The sequence below is a fragment of the Polyergus mexicanus genome, unplaced genomic scaffold (assembly GCF_030449975.1).
Source record: "Polyergus mexicanus isolate NDT 795.1 unplaced genomic scaffold, iyPolMexi1.0 SCAF_4, whole genome shotgun sequence".
In the NCBI taxonomy this organism is placed as follows: Eukaryota; Metazoa; Arthropoda; class Insecta; order Hymenoptera; family Formicidae; genus Polyergus; species Polyergus mexicanus.
In genome coordinates this window covers 9,269,708-9,285,572 of record NW_027223324.1, presented here as the reverse complement: position 1 = coordinate 9,285,572, position 15,865 = coordinate 9,269,708, and the positions used below count along the sequence as shown (strand labels likewise).

Here is a 15,865-nt window from a genome sequence, read left to right as displayed (position 1 = left end):
TACTTCATTACTTGGCTAATAATGAGGATCTTCATTGTTTTCGTTCAGCGCGCAAAAACAATCACGATTCACGGCTCTTTTAAATCTTTACCTTGATCGAATAACAGTCTTTAATGGAATTATATTGGAGAAAATGCGACTATTTTGGTTGATGACGTATTGCCAATTTTATTTTATTTTGTCTTCCTATATAAATCTTGATATATGTATTCGTTCGAATATTATTTATATGTAATATTTGAGCGAGATGTTTCTTTCTTTTTAGAAAGAAAAGAGAGATACATAGTTATTGTATATATTAGTAAGAATAATATTTTAGAGATAAATTTAATAACACATACCCTCAAGTATTGCTATTTATTATATGTCATATGTATTTATAATACACTATTTTTGAGAGAAAATTTAATATGATATATTCAAAAATTGTAACTGTACCACAATAGTGTGGTTGTACGGTGACGAACTGAATCATAGTGAAACGTTGAAGCCGAGCGGAAGCCAGTGTGGAAGATGCTGAAACAAAATAAGATTTCTAGGATTCGTGTCAACATCCTGGCGCACATTCAATCTACAAAATATATTGCAAGTTACTTCATTTTTGCAATAATGCTCTTTAGAATTTATGTCAAAAAATGTTTCTTCTTTTTTTTATCAGAATTCAAATATATTTTCCATTCCAATCGAATACAGTACTCATGTTATTAAAGTGCTTTTCGAGAATTCAATACATTTGTATAATATATCTAAATATATATATATTGTGTATATATATATATATATATATATATATATATATATATATATATATATATAATTATATAACGCTCGTATATATATATTAAATATAATAATTATTTTAATATAAATAAAAATCCGCGTATATATCTGCACTCGTGCAGATTCTATCATCAACAGTTAATGAATTTTATTTATTAATACCAAAAATAACATTTACTGTATCAAAGATATGTACGTTTCTAATAAATTACGAGTCTTTTAATTCTGGTATCGAAAAAGATTATTAATATCTTAGACTCGATTAAATTCGCTTTAATTTACCAGATTCTTGCACGGCGCAAATAATTGCACTCTTTGAACAAACAAATAATCGTTTAATAATTGTATAAATATTTTGTCCAAAATGGTATATCTTTTTTGAATTTTCTTGCAAAAAGAACTATGCTATTCTCTATACCTATTTTAAGACTTTTTATACTCATTTAATCAATTCTCAAGAAACAGTCAATAATTCATGTATTAGCGAAAATATGATAATACTTTGGTATATTGTTTTTCTCTCATATATTACATTATCTTGCTATTGCAAAATAATATAATACATGTAAATTTCATAAATTAATTATATATTTTAATTACATGTTTGTGTCTAAACGTAATGTAAAAAGCTTATTGACTAGTTACTATCCTATGTCAAAACACGTATAAATAAAGAAATCCTTGAAATAAAGAAAGAGTTTTAAATCTTAGATGTTTCGATACTAAAAGGGAGCAAAATATACATCTATCAATTAGTGTAAAATCTTTCTTTGTGTGTAAATATTGTATTAATAATAAAATATCTACTTAAAACTTTTTATGCAATGAAAATCATTATATTTAGTATAATTATATTAATTATCTTATTGCCTTTGTTTCAATCTAGATAGTCAATGAATATATGTGTGCAAAATTCATATCTGTTATATTTTGAATGCATTTTGATTAATCTACTCTCGAATCGCCTTGTGCACGCATATGTGTATGTGTGTTGCTTTTATTTCTTACAACTAAATCTAATAATAAATCTGTTATAACACAGCTATATGTAGAAAATCTTTAAACTGGAATAATTCTATTTATTTTAACTGCTATCACATTAGATCTTTAAAAATTATTGAGCAAATTTCATTGTTCTCTCTTTTTATAACAACATATTATCATGTATTTTATAATTTGTTCTAGCGATATGTAACACAAACTTCAATCATTTTGACATTTTTTTACACAAAGAAGAAACGAAACTATATAATGTCCATTAATTCTTAATTATATACCGTGTAATTGCAAAAAAATAATAAATATCCATACAGTAAGAAGCAAATAAAAAGAAACGAACTTCTTTACATGCAAAAAATAGATTACGTTTAAGAATGCGCACCGTGCTGCCATATCGATTACACATAAAGTATAATTATAACTATCGCGTTGGCATTGTAACATATAAAAATCCATGAGAAATATCACATAAACGCTCTAAAGAATCAATACAGAGAGCTGAATGCGCGATGATGCAACGACAAAAAGAAAAGAGAAAGGAAAAAAAGAGGAAAAGTTTCCGAGAGCAATTTTCGATTAGTTCATATAATAATATGTAAGTGACAAATTCTTGTTAAAAACAGAATGTATCATTGGTTTTCGTATTATTCTCTGTTAAAGCTATAATCAGAATAAACATTCATACAACCTTGGGCTAGGAGAGCAGATCAGGCTCAATTCCTGTATCGATGTGACGACTTCTTACCATCGCGATGGCTCGACTGTCGTGACTTGGAGCGTGATTTTCTACTTCGATCCCGCGATCTGGATCGGCTGCTTCGTCGTCGGCTTCTCCTAGAAACATACGACCTCGATCGTCTGCGACCCCTCGAACGGCTACGCGATCTCTCTCGGCCGCCTCCGCGTGATCTTGAGCGCGATCCTCTTCGCTTTGCCGTTACGCGCGATGATTTGCTGCGCGATCGACTGTTCCTCCGCCTGTCTCTGGAACGCGAACGGGATTTCCTCTTACGGGAGCGCGATCGCGATGACCACTTCCTGCGATTGTCGGGAGACGCTGATCTGGAGCGTCGACAGCTTCGCGAGCGCGACTTCACGCGCTTCCGATCGCGCGATCTCGTGCGTCGCTTTTTGTTGGATCTATGATCACTGGAGGAACGCGAAGATCGCGAGCGATAGTTCTTGCGCGACTTGGCTGATCTCGAACGCGAACGCCGCTTATGCGCCACGCGTTCGGATGAGCGCGACGACCTGATGGAGCGTCTGCCGCTACGCGACTTGCTCCTGCTCTTGGATTTTCGTCGCCGCTGGTGATAACCGCGCTGCTGCTGCTGTTGTGGCTCGCGTTGTTGCGACTGCGACTGCAGCTGCTTGCCCGCTTTACGCGCTTTGTTATGTTTCTTGGCGGACTCGTGGCTCGATTCGGACAAGCTGCTCGTGGATTCGGTGCTGCTCGATTCGGAGTCGGCCGATCCCGACACGGTGCTGCTCGCTTTCGTCATCTGCTGGTGGCCGTCGGCCGTCGGCGCGTTCTGCGGCGCCGTCGTTTGTGGACTTTGTCCGCCGCTCGATAAAGTTTCGGACGCTTCTCTTTGATTATTTACCGTTTCTTTTTCATCAACTAAAGTATGACGTCAGGAAGTTACACTTAATTGCACAGCGGCCACATACGGTTGTGTTGTTATCAGTCGAAACATACCTGACTCCCGGCAGCTAGTATTACCGGTATGATTTTCTTGTTGTCTACTGTTTTGCTCCTCGTAACTACACTGTTCCTCCCTCTCCTCCTCCTCAGCGAGACGCGCCTCAATTTCCTCCTCTGTCTTGCGAAATGCCTGCTGTCGACGTCTCAATGTTTCCTATGAGAGAAATCGGGATTCAATTTACAATTTAAATTAATATTTTCGTGAAATGATTTAAAAAATAGTTTGCTCGAAAGATCCGTTTACCTTCAGCTCCTCATCGCTGTCGTCGTCATGAATCAGCGCGTGTTCGCTTTGCTCTTCCTCGGACTCGCTGTTACTGTCGCCATAGATGCCCAGACCTACGGCAGATGGAAGACGAAATTACATCCGTTCAGCACGCGTGATATGACAATGTTTTCAAAATCGGAATGGGTGTCAAAAAAAGAAAAAAAAACATACAAAATTCGCGGCTTCAATTAATTTTCGTAGCCGTTACTTTCATCAAGAAATATCCTGAGAAAAAGTGAAAGATCGAGACAGAGAGAAACATTTCTCTCGCGGTTGCGGCGATAAATCTCTACGAGCGAACGGCTGAGTTAATATCGAGTACATCCACGTATTGACCCGTCTTTTTTTCTTTTTTTTTCTCTTAACGAGTTACTTGCGTCGTTTATTAGGCCGTTCCCTAAGGATATCGCCGTGTGTTATATCAAGTGTTGAAGCTTACTCACCGAGCTTGCGAGTGATCTGAGCAAGAGGGGCCGTGTTGTTGAGGGATGCGACGGGGGTCTCTCCTGCGGGGACTTACAATACATACGCATTTAGTAACCAAAGCTAAAAGTGCTATTGCACGGATAAATGACCCCGATAATATTGAATGACTCTTTATTGGCTCATTTTCGTAAGGGGAGGGGCCGAACCATTCCTTCGTCCCTTCGCTTCCTTTCATATACCTTAAGAAATCTTTACAGCATTATTCCACACTTTTAAAAGTCGAACTAAGATAATATTTTGCGCGAAAAATATTGATCGATATCGCGATTTGGTATATGCGGATTATCATCGGAAAATGAGAGATAAGATCCGCATAAAACTCGAAACAAAGTTAAAAACAATTTAAAAAAAAAAATTCGGGTCATAGCTAAGTGCCTCGAATGTATAAAAACTAAGCGATAAAACGTTCCCATGACGTAAAAATGGGTATATAAGAGAGAGACGTATAATCTCTTATTATTCTATTAAATATTATTGACTTTAATTGTAACATCTATTTTTGTTAAAACAAATTCTGATTATATAAAATTCCGATTATAGATTATGGAAACACTTTGTTTATACTACAGTATAAATAAATATATAATATTAGAATCTTTATCTCCTAAGGAGATATGTCGCGCGAGATGATTGTTAGGCATAAAAATGCCGGCGCGTGAAAAAGAGAAAGTCTCTAAAATCTACGGCACGTAATATGAAACGATTACGTGATTAAAACGCGAGAAAGTGAGATATGCCTTATGCTAATCGCAAATCCCTGAAAACAAAAAAGCAGGATGTCCTGAAATTGCCGAATAATTAAGTCTACGCATTAAGAAATCTCTGTTTAATGCTTTCTTTCAACTTTATATTATACAATCGCACAGCTTCGTCGCAGCATGGCGCGGCGAGTAGGCTCACTGAATCTGCGGACTCTGTGCTCCGACGAGCAAAAGCACGGAAATTCAATTGGTTAGTTCTATCGTGTGTATCTGGGGTACCTTTGGCACGTGCGCGGCTCCAAACCTCTCTGCATACTGCGGCAATCTCTTCGTTCGTTACCTCCAAAAGTATTTCCGTCAGCGATCGTCTTACTTTCAACATCTGCAACAGACAAAAAGCACAAATTATATTTCACATACAATATTATGATAAAATTAATTACATAGTTAATTAAGAATATTTGCCATGGAATTAATTTGTATTTTAATTAATTTTTAATCTTGATGCTAATTCAATTTAACTTTGAATGTCATTTTTTGCTTACCACATCCTGGAAGATCTCGTCTAGAGATCGCTTCTGCGATCTGGAAGCGACCGCTGAAAGCGCGCTAGTCGTAGCGGTCGGACTCTCGTCGGCATCCGCGTGAGATTCTGGTGAATCAGCATCTCTGAATCGTGACTTTCGCGGCCGAACAACGATATCCGGGGTACGATCATTCTTATCTACGGATTGCGGTCCACGTGCGCTACTCGCTACATCAAAATCCTGTTCGGTCTCCTTCTCAGAGTCAGAGTCCTGAAAATCATGAAAAAAAAGCGGCGGCGATATATAATTTTCACAAACATACAAATCTGTCGAATTGAGATTGAAGTTTGAAAAAAATATAATATAAAATTCTAGATAAATAGAAAAGTGCATCGTCGCGATTTTTGATTTTTCCTCCACCTGATTCAGACAGCCATGTTGCGCTTGTAGAAGAGTAAACTATATGCTGCTATTCGCCATTTGCAGCTGCCACTTGATTAATAATTATCATCATTTTCAATTGTCAGCAGTATTCAATTGCCACATGTTTATTTAATAAACACACACCTATATATATATATATATATATATATATATATATATATATATATATATATATACCGCAACACACATTGTAAGCAATACAAATCTTAAGTTAATCTCATGCTGATATTAGTATTTACAATCTGCGCTGCTCTATTGAAGCTACGAAGTTGAAAAGAACTCTATATGGCTGTATAGGAGTAGTAAGGAAAGTCCGCTGCCCCACTTTTTTATTTATTTAAAACTCTAGTGTAACGATTAAGACCTACAAATTTACTCTTGCTAGGATTAAGCACTGCACGCGCTTCATCTTCTGCTTGCTTGCGAGCCTCCAACTCTTGCTTTCTCAAGATCTCTAGCCGCTCTCTCTCCATAGCCTTTTGTTTCTCCTTCTCCATTTTCTCCAGTCCTTCACGAATCCATGCTGGTAACTGCCTCCGTTTTGCGGCGTCTATGCAGAATAGATCAACAGCAAGTTATAGCAGATGAATTACTATGTGTGTAATTCATAATTGCCAAACCAGCTGAACTCCAACTGTAACAAGAAAATTATTTTTATTATATTTTCTAAAATTTTTACCTATAGTCGTAGTAGTGTCTTCTTCCGGTGTCTTTTCTCTATCATCTCGACATCGAACCGAATCCATTATTCTCATGTGTGGTGTTCTATTCGTATGTCTCATGCCCTTCATGAAAGGAGGTGGCTGTGGCGATATTGTATTAGGTGGATCGCCAGACCAATAGTTAGTAACCTAATAAGGAAACACGCAATAAGATACCCTGATTAAGAAATGAATTGGAAACTATGTAACTTTCTTTATATGAAAATATTCAGAAAACCATATAACATAGTTTAGACAATTGAATCCAAGAAGGAATATGGTTATGATATAATGGTCATTTATAATGGCACTAACAATAGAATTATTAAAAATAAATTTATCATATTTGAAATAATGGATCATGTATGTATAATATCTCAATAAAAGAATTAGACATTAATAACATAAATTTGTATGAGGAGATTATTAGGAAGAATTTAACAACTTTATTACTCTCTCTCTCTCTCTCTCTCTCTCTCTCTCTCTCTCTCTCTCTCTCTCTCTCTCTCTCTCTCTCTCTCTCTCTAACATATCATTACTGGTTACAGATTGTTTTTATCCTTTTTCAATTATACCTGATTGTACGATTGTGCCGGAGACACTGAATTGTACGAATACAGTGATGGTGCAGCAGGAGGGGGTGTATTAAAATCAGTGGTGGTAGATATTGTCGGCGCAGGTGGTATAACCGGCATAGTTGGAAGTCCGATTGGTTTGCCATCAGGACCTATAGTAACACCAGGTGGTGGTACGCCACTCCATTCCCAGCTTCCTGTTCCGGATGCTGAAGTGTTCCAGTGACCCCACTGGTTCCACTGAGTCCAGGCTTCTATTCATATAAAAGAAAATGATATCTTATGCTGTCAACTTTGGTAATTATCTTGATTATTGTCTCTTTTAAATATAAAATTTTCAAAATGACGCTTTCTCTCACCAGATCCACTGATGTTTGGCGCAGGCGGTGCTGGAGGCACTTCATCATCTTTGGTATCCATATCCATTGGTGCCTCGCCACTGCCATCATTTGCGGAATATATGGGATTTATAGTTGGTGGTGGCGGTGCTGGTGGTACAACTGTCTCTTTCATTTTGATCCACTGTTGCGCCAGAGCTGCCCAATCCACTGTTTCCAGACAAATAATTACCAATCATTTATACATTATTGAGAATTACAAAGTGTGAAGATTTATACAAGTATCTATTGTCGAAAATTACCTTGGTCGTTACTCATGTTTTGATAGGCGGTAGGATTGAGCGCCCACTGGGTCGGATAATCCTTTCCCTCGAACATATCCCCGCTCATCTTCATCTACGAAGGTAACGCAACGAGATTCTAGATCCAGTTGAGGTTTAACACAGTACATACAGTACTTTCTTGCCAGATTATTACAGTGTTCTCTATCACAGTACAAAGAATATATTCGGATTCCTTACATCGCTGAAGCAGAAATTCGGACTACGACTAATGAAGGAGCATTTTTGCGTACTTTTTTATCGCTCTCGCGGCGTTCAATGTTCCAGTAAAATACGAATATATTCTACCGGAGTATTGCTATGTCGTGTGAGCGGAAATTTTATAACGCGAGTCACTATTCTTATATACAGATCTTCTTGTTGTGGTGTACCGGTTACATTTTTACCGGTATATACTTTTGCGAGATACAAGCAAAACTGCGTTCTCAAAAATGTTTTGCTGAATAAAGGATAAAGTATTAAATCACATCAATTACATTTCTTCAACTGATCTTGTCACACAGTGTTACCAAATGAGCAAAGCGCGCGCTCCATTTTCTTACATCAAGGTCCGTTTGCAAAATTGTCTACATGAATTAAATTAAAAACATGAATTAACTCATAGACTTATCTAAAGGTGGGTATACACTTAGCGAACGAACACCGAACGAACAGCGAATGCAAACGTTCGTTATTATCATTCAGCAGATATATACGCCAAAGCCAATGCGAACAGAACGTTCGATTCGCATTCGGCTCGATTCCCTCATGAGGCGGTACATCAAAGACAATTCGTGCGAGAAAAACGTTCAAAACGTTTCGCATTCGCTGTTCCCACCTTTAGATGATGCAACGGCAGCCATATTTGATTTGGGCATTTCTGAATTTCTTATCTCTCGTATATTTCTCACATAATCATTATATATATATATGTAAAAATAATTTAAATTTTAATAATTGCCGGCAAACTGAAACATGATATGAACAATGTATATTAACCCTATCTATGTATTCTGCTCAAATCAAATATACCTGTTCTTTTTAACCACTCTTTTTACGGTCTAGTGTCTAGTAGAATATATAAAAAGTCTAGGATAGATTAGCATGGTTGATGCCATTTATTTTATGTTTATTGATCAGATCTGATGTTCTTCGGAGCGATAGTAAAAAATTGTCCAATAATTTCCTGATGAATCGAAAGCTCTTTCAACAGCTTCAAATCAGAAGCAATTCACGGCGAACCGCATTCTTGAACGCACTTGACATCTGATGCTATTCTAGGCTCTAGGCCATTTTTCTTCGTCCTGCGCGAACTCGCGATTCGCGAAGTGTCTTCGCGGATAGTAAGTGTGCTTTAATTTCCCGTTTTTTTTACACGTGACAAAACTCCGATCACAATCGTGATATTATCCCGATTATGTAATTGTCGGTCCGTTTCTCTGCGCGCGACTTTTTCATGCGCAATTTCCATTTTCGGCTCTCGATTATCTCTGTTATCAGTTAGGTAACATTCGAACTCGATATATAATCGTATGTAATTTCGGAGGTATAAAATATTCCTGAATATTGACGTTTCTTAACAAAAATTATTAACTCGATGTCAAGGCAAATATCTTGGGAGTCACGCATTAACTCTTATGTTATATGACAAATAATTAACTTTGTAATAAAGGACTAGTCAAATTAAATTTATATATATATATATATATATATATATGTGCGTATATATATACGTACATATATCTTGGCAAGATTTAGTGATGTACGAGATTCGCAAAATGATAAAAAAGAATGCTAGATTATATATGTCGAATTGTCGCTATTGTAGAAAAAAAAGTATCGCTTTTTGAAAATATAAAGCCTTGCCTAAATGTACAATATTCCAATATCTTTCAGTAAACAATGGCAGGTAAATTATTCGCGAGTCGCTTACGACCCGTTATCCAAATTCAAAGATGCGGATTGCTGACAGTGGATAGGATCGGTAATAGAGAGGTGGTTGGCTATGGATACAATGGTGAACCCAGTTATTTAGATCGAGTAGATTTCCCCTGTCCTGCAATACGTTGGAAGGAAAGTAGCCCTGATGTCATGGTAAGAAAAGAAAATAACGATGACATAATCTTTCATAAATCACTATTTGATTATAATTGTCAAACTACCATATCAGGCGCTGAGAGAGAAAGAAAAGGGAGACTGGAAGAAGTTGTCTATTGAAGAGAAGAAAGCTCTATATCGTGCTAGTTTTCGCCAAACGTTCAGCGAAATGGAAGCACCGACAGGAGAATGGAAAGGCATTATTGGAATGAGTTGCTTACTTATAAGCACTGGTCTATGGCTATATCTATATTTCAAAGTATTTGGTACGTTTCTATTTTGATATGACTCAATTCGCTTTGAAAAATCTTGATTTAACACAATATTATTTTTTTTTATCTTTCAGCTTATCCAGAATTGCCAGAAACATTCTCGTTAGAACGCCGACTGGCACAATTAGATCGTATGAAGAAGCTTGACATGAATCCGATCGACGGACCCTTGGCTCGAAAGTAAATTAAATTATCTATTGAATAATATAGTCTTACTATGTACAGTAATTTCTCTGAACGCTTGTATATATGTACAAGTGGCTAAAATTTAATAAATGCCATGTGGTTACATTAGAGCGCCATTGATATTAAAACACATCCAAAATATCAGCATATCAAGTTATATGTGAAATGTATAAATATAAATTAGTATATTAAAAATGTATGAAATTTAAGTTATTGGAATATGTCGAACTTGTGATTGAAGAAAAAGGTAAGTAAGATTTATTTCATTTCTGTACATTTCTCACACATTTTTCGCTTCATATTAAATGTATGAATACAAACTTACAAATAGAGATAATTATAAGTACAAGTTGCTGCCACAATGTAAATCGGTCGCATAATCACTATCTCACTTTCCTTTCTCCTCACGCAAGTTTTCGTAGAAAAAAAAAAGGAAATATAGGCAACAGGCATTAAATGCCTGTACTTTCGAAAATTCGTAATTACACAGTTACGAACTGTCAGAGTGTAATATATTTAATTAATTTTTTTTTTTTTTTTTTCAATCTTAATGTAACGGTTGTGAGACGACAGTACAATTCTACAAAGGTAAAGATGCATTACTGATCGCGTTTTACATCGTTACATTATTGCTTATTTAAAAATATATATTCGCATGAATATAAATATACACGACTATCAAAATTTTTGGAAAATATGGAGATTATTATAGAGATTCATATTGCTATCAAGAAGTTTATAAACTATCTAACTGTTTTTAAATAATAACTCTATGAGGTAAAATCGCTTTCCTGAAAAGTATATAAATGACAAGAAATAATTAAGATCAGACATCGGCATCATTCATATTTATTAAACTCTTTTTTTTCTTTTTCATTTTCTTTCTTTTTGTTTTTTTTTTGTTTTTTTTTGTTTTACAGAAATTCCAATAATCGCTCGGGAAAATTCGATAAATATGAGTGATTACGAAGTGATTTCGTTATCAAACTTTCAATGTGTGTGATTACGAAATTCTGATATTTATAAAAAACACGTAACTTGCTGAGGATCACTAACCAGTAATAATAATAGTTTACATAGTTTTAAAAATGTAGTATGGCTATATAATGCTTTACACAGTAACATTTAAATTATATATTTATATATATTTATATATATCTTTAAGCAATTGACAATTTAATTATTAAATTCAATCACAGCATACAATATTATATACGAAAGAGCTCTTTAAGTTAAATAATATACATGAAAAAAATACTGGGTATATAATTTTAAAAAAATTTGAAAGCTAATATCCTCAATTCACATGACTAAATTAAAGAATTTTGGGATAATCTTTGCATCGCACGTTAAAAATCGTTGAACGTACAAAAATGCAACTGCACCAGAAAAAATTTTAATCTGACATTATTGAAGAGATTTGTTACAATAAACACTCTATTTTCTGTCCTCTTAGTTATTGCGTCAACGGAATGTAATATTCAATAATGAACTACGTCTACCATGATCGATGAACGTAATATACGGAGCTTTTAAGTAATGTCAAGGCCTTTTTGCGTATTGTCATATACATAAGTTTCATGAAATGCAATGTAAGATTCATAAATATCAGAGTCTTCGTTTTTTTCCCTTTGTATAATAAATGTGTGTTTTAATTATCTGATATAAAAATAATACGTCATTCTTGAAGAGATATTAAGAATTATGTGAATTAACATTAAGAAATTAGTGTTTCTGTACAAAAGAAGGTAGGTACAGCAAATTTGCAGGAAAAAAAGGAATTGTTGCTACGAAATAGACTGCAAAGATTCGAAGCGTTGTCATCACGTTGTATGAATGTATGTGTGTGTTTATGTCTCAAGATAATAAGCTATTTTTTAAAAATATTTTTATTCAAAATTTTCTTTTCTTTTTATACCATCGTACTCCACTAGCGTGTGCACACACACACACATACACACACGCACGCACGCACACGAACCTGTAAGTTTATTAAAATCTGAAAAATATATCAAAATTTTCACATACTTTGTTTATATGTTTGGTAGAGAAAAAATATAGAGAAAAACAATAGTACATTCTCAAATAGATATGATTTTAACCGCGAATTTTTATAGTAAAATCATTGTAACAAACACTTTATTTTAGATATTTATAAATTAGAAAAAAAAAGAAAAAAAAACAAAGATTATATATTTATAGTAGGTAACTTTTAGACTTACTTCTCTATCTCTTTGATGATATATATATTACAATATGTACATTAGATAAGTCCCAATATCATCACAAATTCGCTGTCACCCTCTTGTTATAAGAATATAGTTCCATATAGAAAACTAAGTTTTTGTTGTCACTATCAGCATGTATTTTATAGTTTTGTCTATTAAAATTCCCGAGAGAAAAATGTACAAATCATATCCGTGTATGTATGTATGTGTGTGTGTGTGTGTGTATATATATATATATATATATATATATATATATATATATATATACTCCCCCCTCCCCCCATTCGTACTATATAAATATATTATGATATATTACTCATCATAGTTGAACACGCAATTGCTATTTGACGATGGCAATAATAACTTTCTGATTTTTGATAAACAATAATTGAAATAATAATTAAAATATTACACAGGTATAGCCTGTACACACAATAAAAGTGAAATATAAACAAATCCTATCTCAATTCGTGATTAGAAATTCTGTACGTCCTTGGTACATAAATTTTTGCGTACAGAGAAAAATATGATTCTGGCAAAAAAAAAAAAAAAAAAAAAAAAACAAAAAAAATGTATATATATGTATATATGTATAGCCATTTTCTGCTTGGGCTTTCTTGTCTTGTACAAGAATTGTAAAATTACCAAACTGTAAGTTCTCTTAGAATTATGAACTTTTTTTTGTGCCCTTCTGTATATTTAATTGAAAATAAGAAAAAAGAGAAGAGGAGAAAATCGTGTAGGATGATTCGGTTGTTATGTGATCGACGTTAATCGCTGTCTTTCTATCACACAGTTATGATATTGAGCTCGCTACTTAAGTGACGGAAATAATGTCCAAGATTATCATGTACGTTTCATCACCGTACACAATCACCGGTCCCACGCTGCATCATACGCTGCTTCTTGCTCTTCATTATGTTTGGTCTAGAGTTCGGATTGTGACTAGTATTATTATTATTGTTATTATTATTTCCGTTATTGTGGAGTGCGTGCTTGATTTTGTTTTGACCGGCTATATTGTTGTTGATGTGATAACTGCCTTTGAAATTCTGTTGGTGATGAGCTGCAAAAGAAAAACGTCGACGAGATAACATTGGGACAACGCGGAGTAAACTCGAATATTATATTATTCATATCATCTCGTTAAACATTTGTTGCGGCAATTTTGTAGTACACACATAGGTAGCAAACAGAATCGCTTGAATGTCGTACCATGAGTAATTCCCTTGAAGGTTTTCTTTCCCGGATAAGGATGAATTTGCTGACTATTATAAATGTGCCTATCTTTGTTTTTATCATTATCATTTTTCCCGCCAGTGTTCGGAGAATTGCCACGACTGCATTCGGAATCCTTAGAGATAAATTAATAATCCAATATTAAAAACAATTTCCTTATGACACACATGTCATAATTATGTTTTGAGCTATACAATATTATTCTCCATATGTGTATGCATATATATTATGAGATGTGAAATAAAATCAATATTAAAGGAAGATGTCAATGAAATACAAAGAAATATGAACAAAGATATCGATATAATGATATAATAAGAGATTCAATAAAGATAATAATCCATTCTCAGAATATTTACCGTATCACTGGCAGGAGCTGAAAGAGTAGATGCATCAGAACCAGTTGAGCTTGACAGAGAATCTCCTTCACTTACAGGTAGTGGGAATGTTTCTTTGATCCACCTACGGTAATCTATTACTTCGTCAGTCACGCGGATTATTCTCCCTAGAATGCTGCATATAATAAAAGTATATCATATATTACAATTTTCGATATCATAAAAATAAAATAAAAATTGTAGAAAAACAATATAAAAAAAATTATAGATTTTACTTTACCTTACTTTACTGGCGTCATTAACTAAGATATTCAAGGGGTTGACTGCTTGAGTAAGGACAAAATAAGCCCAATCAAATGCATCTTTTACATACAAAGCGCCATAACTACTACGGCCAATATCGTTTCCGGGTGTCAGTGGGTCTTCTATACATAACAAGGATGGCCGATGGCCATCTATCATGTCTCGTTGAACCTGTTAATTAATATGTAAAACTATTAGTAAAACACTTCTACATTAATACATAAAATTCTAGCTACTGTAAGTGTAAAAAGTTATCAGACCTCCTCTTTAGATATGTAAGTACCACCATCCTTTACACGAATGCCAGTGTTAACATAATTAAAATTTCTGCCATATAGCTCTAGAAATTCAATCAATAGCACTCCCAGATTGGCGTCTGAACAAGAAGCTTTTTTTCTCGGATGCATCTGAAGTATTAAAAAAAAAGCCATTTGTGATAATTGAATTTAGCAGCAATTTGATCTAATTAGCTAATTAGGATTCTAACATATTTGTTATGATGATTAAACTCACTTGTAAAAAACTAATGGTCATGAGTATTAGACTATAGGAGGATATACCACCGGTAAACACTTCATTAAGATCTCTCTGTAGTAGAAATTGCTTTAGCACCATGACTAGCTTCTCTAGCACTGGATATCGCTTCTTAAAGAAGTTTATCAAATCCGCAGACTTGACGCCGTTGTTCATGTTAAAACTGATATCCACTTTAATCTCGCTTTCTTTGTCGGTCAGTTTGACGATTGGCACACTGGCCTTGTCCAACACTTTAATGGATGATGGCTCAGCGATATTTTGATCTAGTAAAGCACGTTCCAAAGTACGTAATGGAAGATCTGTCCACATCCCTATTACTACCAAGTCTATGTCACTGTAATAAAAAACGAAAGATATTGTCTATATATTTTATGATATGTAATGATTTTTATTACATGCAACTATAAGCTATTATATTTTTCTTACTATTTTAGATATATTGTGTATTGCGTGAATTGAACATTTAAATTGTTTAAAAATCTATTAGAGAGAGTATTGTCTATTTTGTGAATGATTTTGTAACAAACAAATATTAAGTTATCATTTTTGTATAAATATCTTTGTGTATCACATACCTTGTAGGCAAATATAAACCAGTACGAAAACTGCCAAACACCTCAACTTTAGAGTCTGGCCAGAGATCATAAATTACTTGTTCTATTCTCTTTACAACTCTTATTCTTAAAACGTGTTCTTCGTGCGAGGGACACATGTACGCAAAAAAATCTTCTATCTCCTCATGTAATCTAAATAGAATACATAATTATATTCAATGTACAGTATTACCCAGAATCAAGTACTCTGCGTTGATACCACTGCTT

At 34.3% G+C, this 15,865-nt stretch overlaps 3 protein-coding genes across 6 annotated transcripts in view; 1 reads left to right on the top strand and 2 right to left on the bottom strand.

Annotated features, from left to right (window-relative positions):
- Window positions 1–225: 225 nt before the first annotated feature.
- On the bottom strand, window positions 226–8,416 carry LOC138932374 (arginine/serine-rich protein PNISR). The gene is made up of 12 exons (XM_070294132.1): window positions 7,827–8,416; window positions 7,546–7,734; window positions 7,187–7,440; window positions 6,590–6,761; window positions 6,279–6,460; window positions 5,485–5,736; window positions 5,219–5,321; window positions 4,196–4,267; window positions 3,729–3,823; window positions 3,479–3,638; window positions 2,468–3,400; window positions 226–516 (listed from the first exon to the last, which is right to left on the bottom strand). The coding sequence occupies exons 1-11, from the start codon at window positions 7,918–7,920 to the stop codon at window positions 2,493–2,495; spliced, it is 2,481 nt and encodes an 826-aa protein (XP_070150233.1). The 5' UTR covers window positions 7,921–8,416; the 3' UTR covers window positions 226–516; window positions 2,468–2,492.
- A 661-nt stretch (window positions 8,417–9,077) lies between these two features.
- LOC138932257 (cytochrome c oxidase subunit 4 isoform 1, mitochondrial) lies at window positions 9,078–10,504 on the top strand. Of its 4 annotated transcripts, none has more exons than XM_070293914.1 (4): window positions 9,078–9,187; window positions 9,741–9,938; window positions 10,015–10,207; window positions 10,288–10,504. In XM_070293914.1, the coding sequence occupies exons 2-4, from the start codon at window positions 9,747–9,749 to the stop codon at window positions 10,395–10,397; spliced, it is 495 nt and encodes a 164-aa protein (XP_070150015.1). In that variant the 5' UTR covers window positions 9,078–9,187; window positions 9,741–9,746; the 3' UTR covers window positions 10,398–10,504. The 4 variants fall into 4 exon arrangements, with proteins under 4 accessions (XP_070150015.1, XP_070150018.1, XP_070150017.1 ...); XM_070293917.1 differs by lacking the exon at window positions 9,078–9,187 and adding an exon at window positions 9,230–9,343; XM_070293916.1 differs by lacking the exon at window positions 9,078–9,187 and adding an exon at window positions 9,230–9,348.
- Window positions 10,505–12,890: 2,386 nt separating this feature from the next.
- The window catches only part of LOC138932312 (terminal nucleotidyltransferase 4B), a 4,347-nt gene continuing 1,372 nt past the window's right edge, over window positions 12,891–15,865 (bottom strand). The window contains exons 2-8 of the mRNA XM_070293996.1: window positions 15,620–15,790; window positions 15,021–15,378; window positions 14,768–14,914; window positions 14,485–14,678; window positions 14,226–14,379; window positions 13,843–13,981; window positions 12,891–13,693 (exon numbers count right to left, since the gene is read on the bottom strand). Coding sequence (XP_070150097.1) covers window positions 13,488–13,693; window positions 13,843–13,981; window positions 14,226–14,379; window positions 14,485–14,678; window positions 14,768–14,914; window positions 15,021–15,378; window positions 15,620–15,790 — 1,369 coding nt within the window. The 3' untranslated portion in view covers window positions 12,891–13,487. The remainder of the gene's footprint in view (window positions 13,694–13,842; window positions 13,982–14,225; window positions 14,380–14,484; window positions 14,679–14,767; window positions 14,915–15,020; window positions 15,379–15,619; window positions 15,791–15,865) is intronic.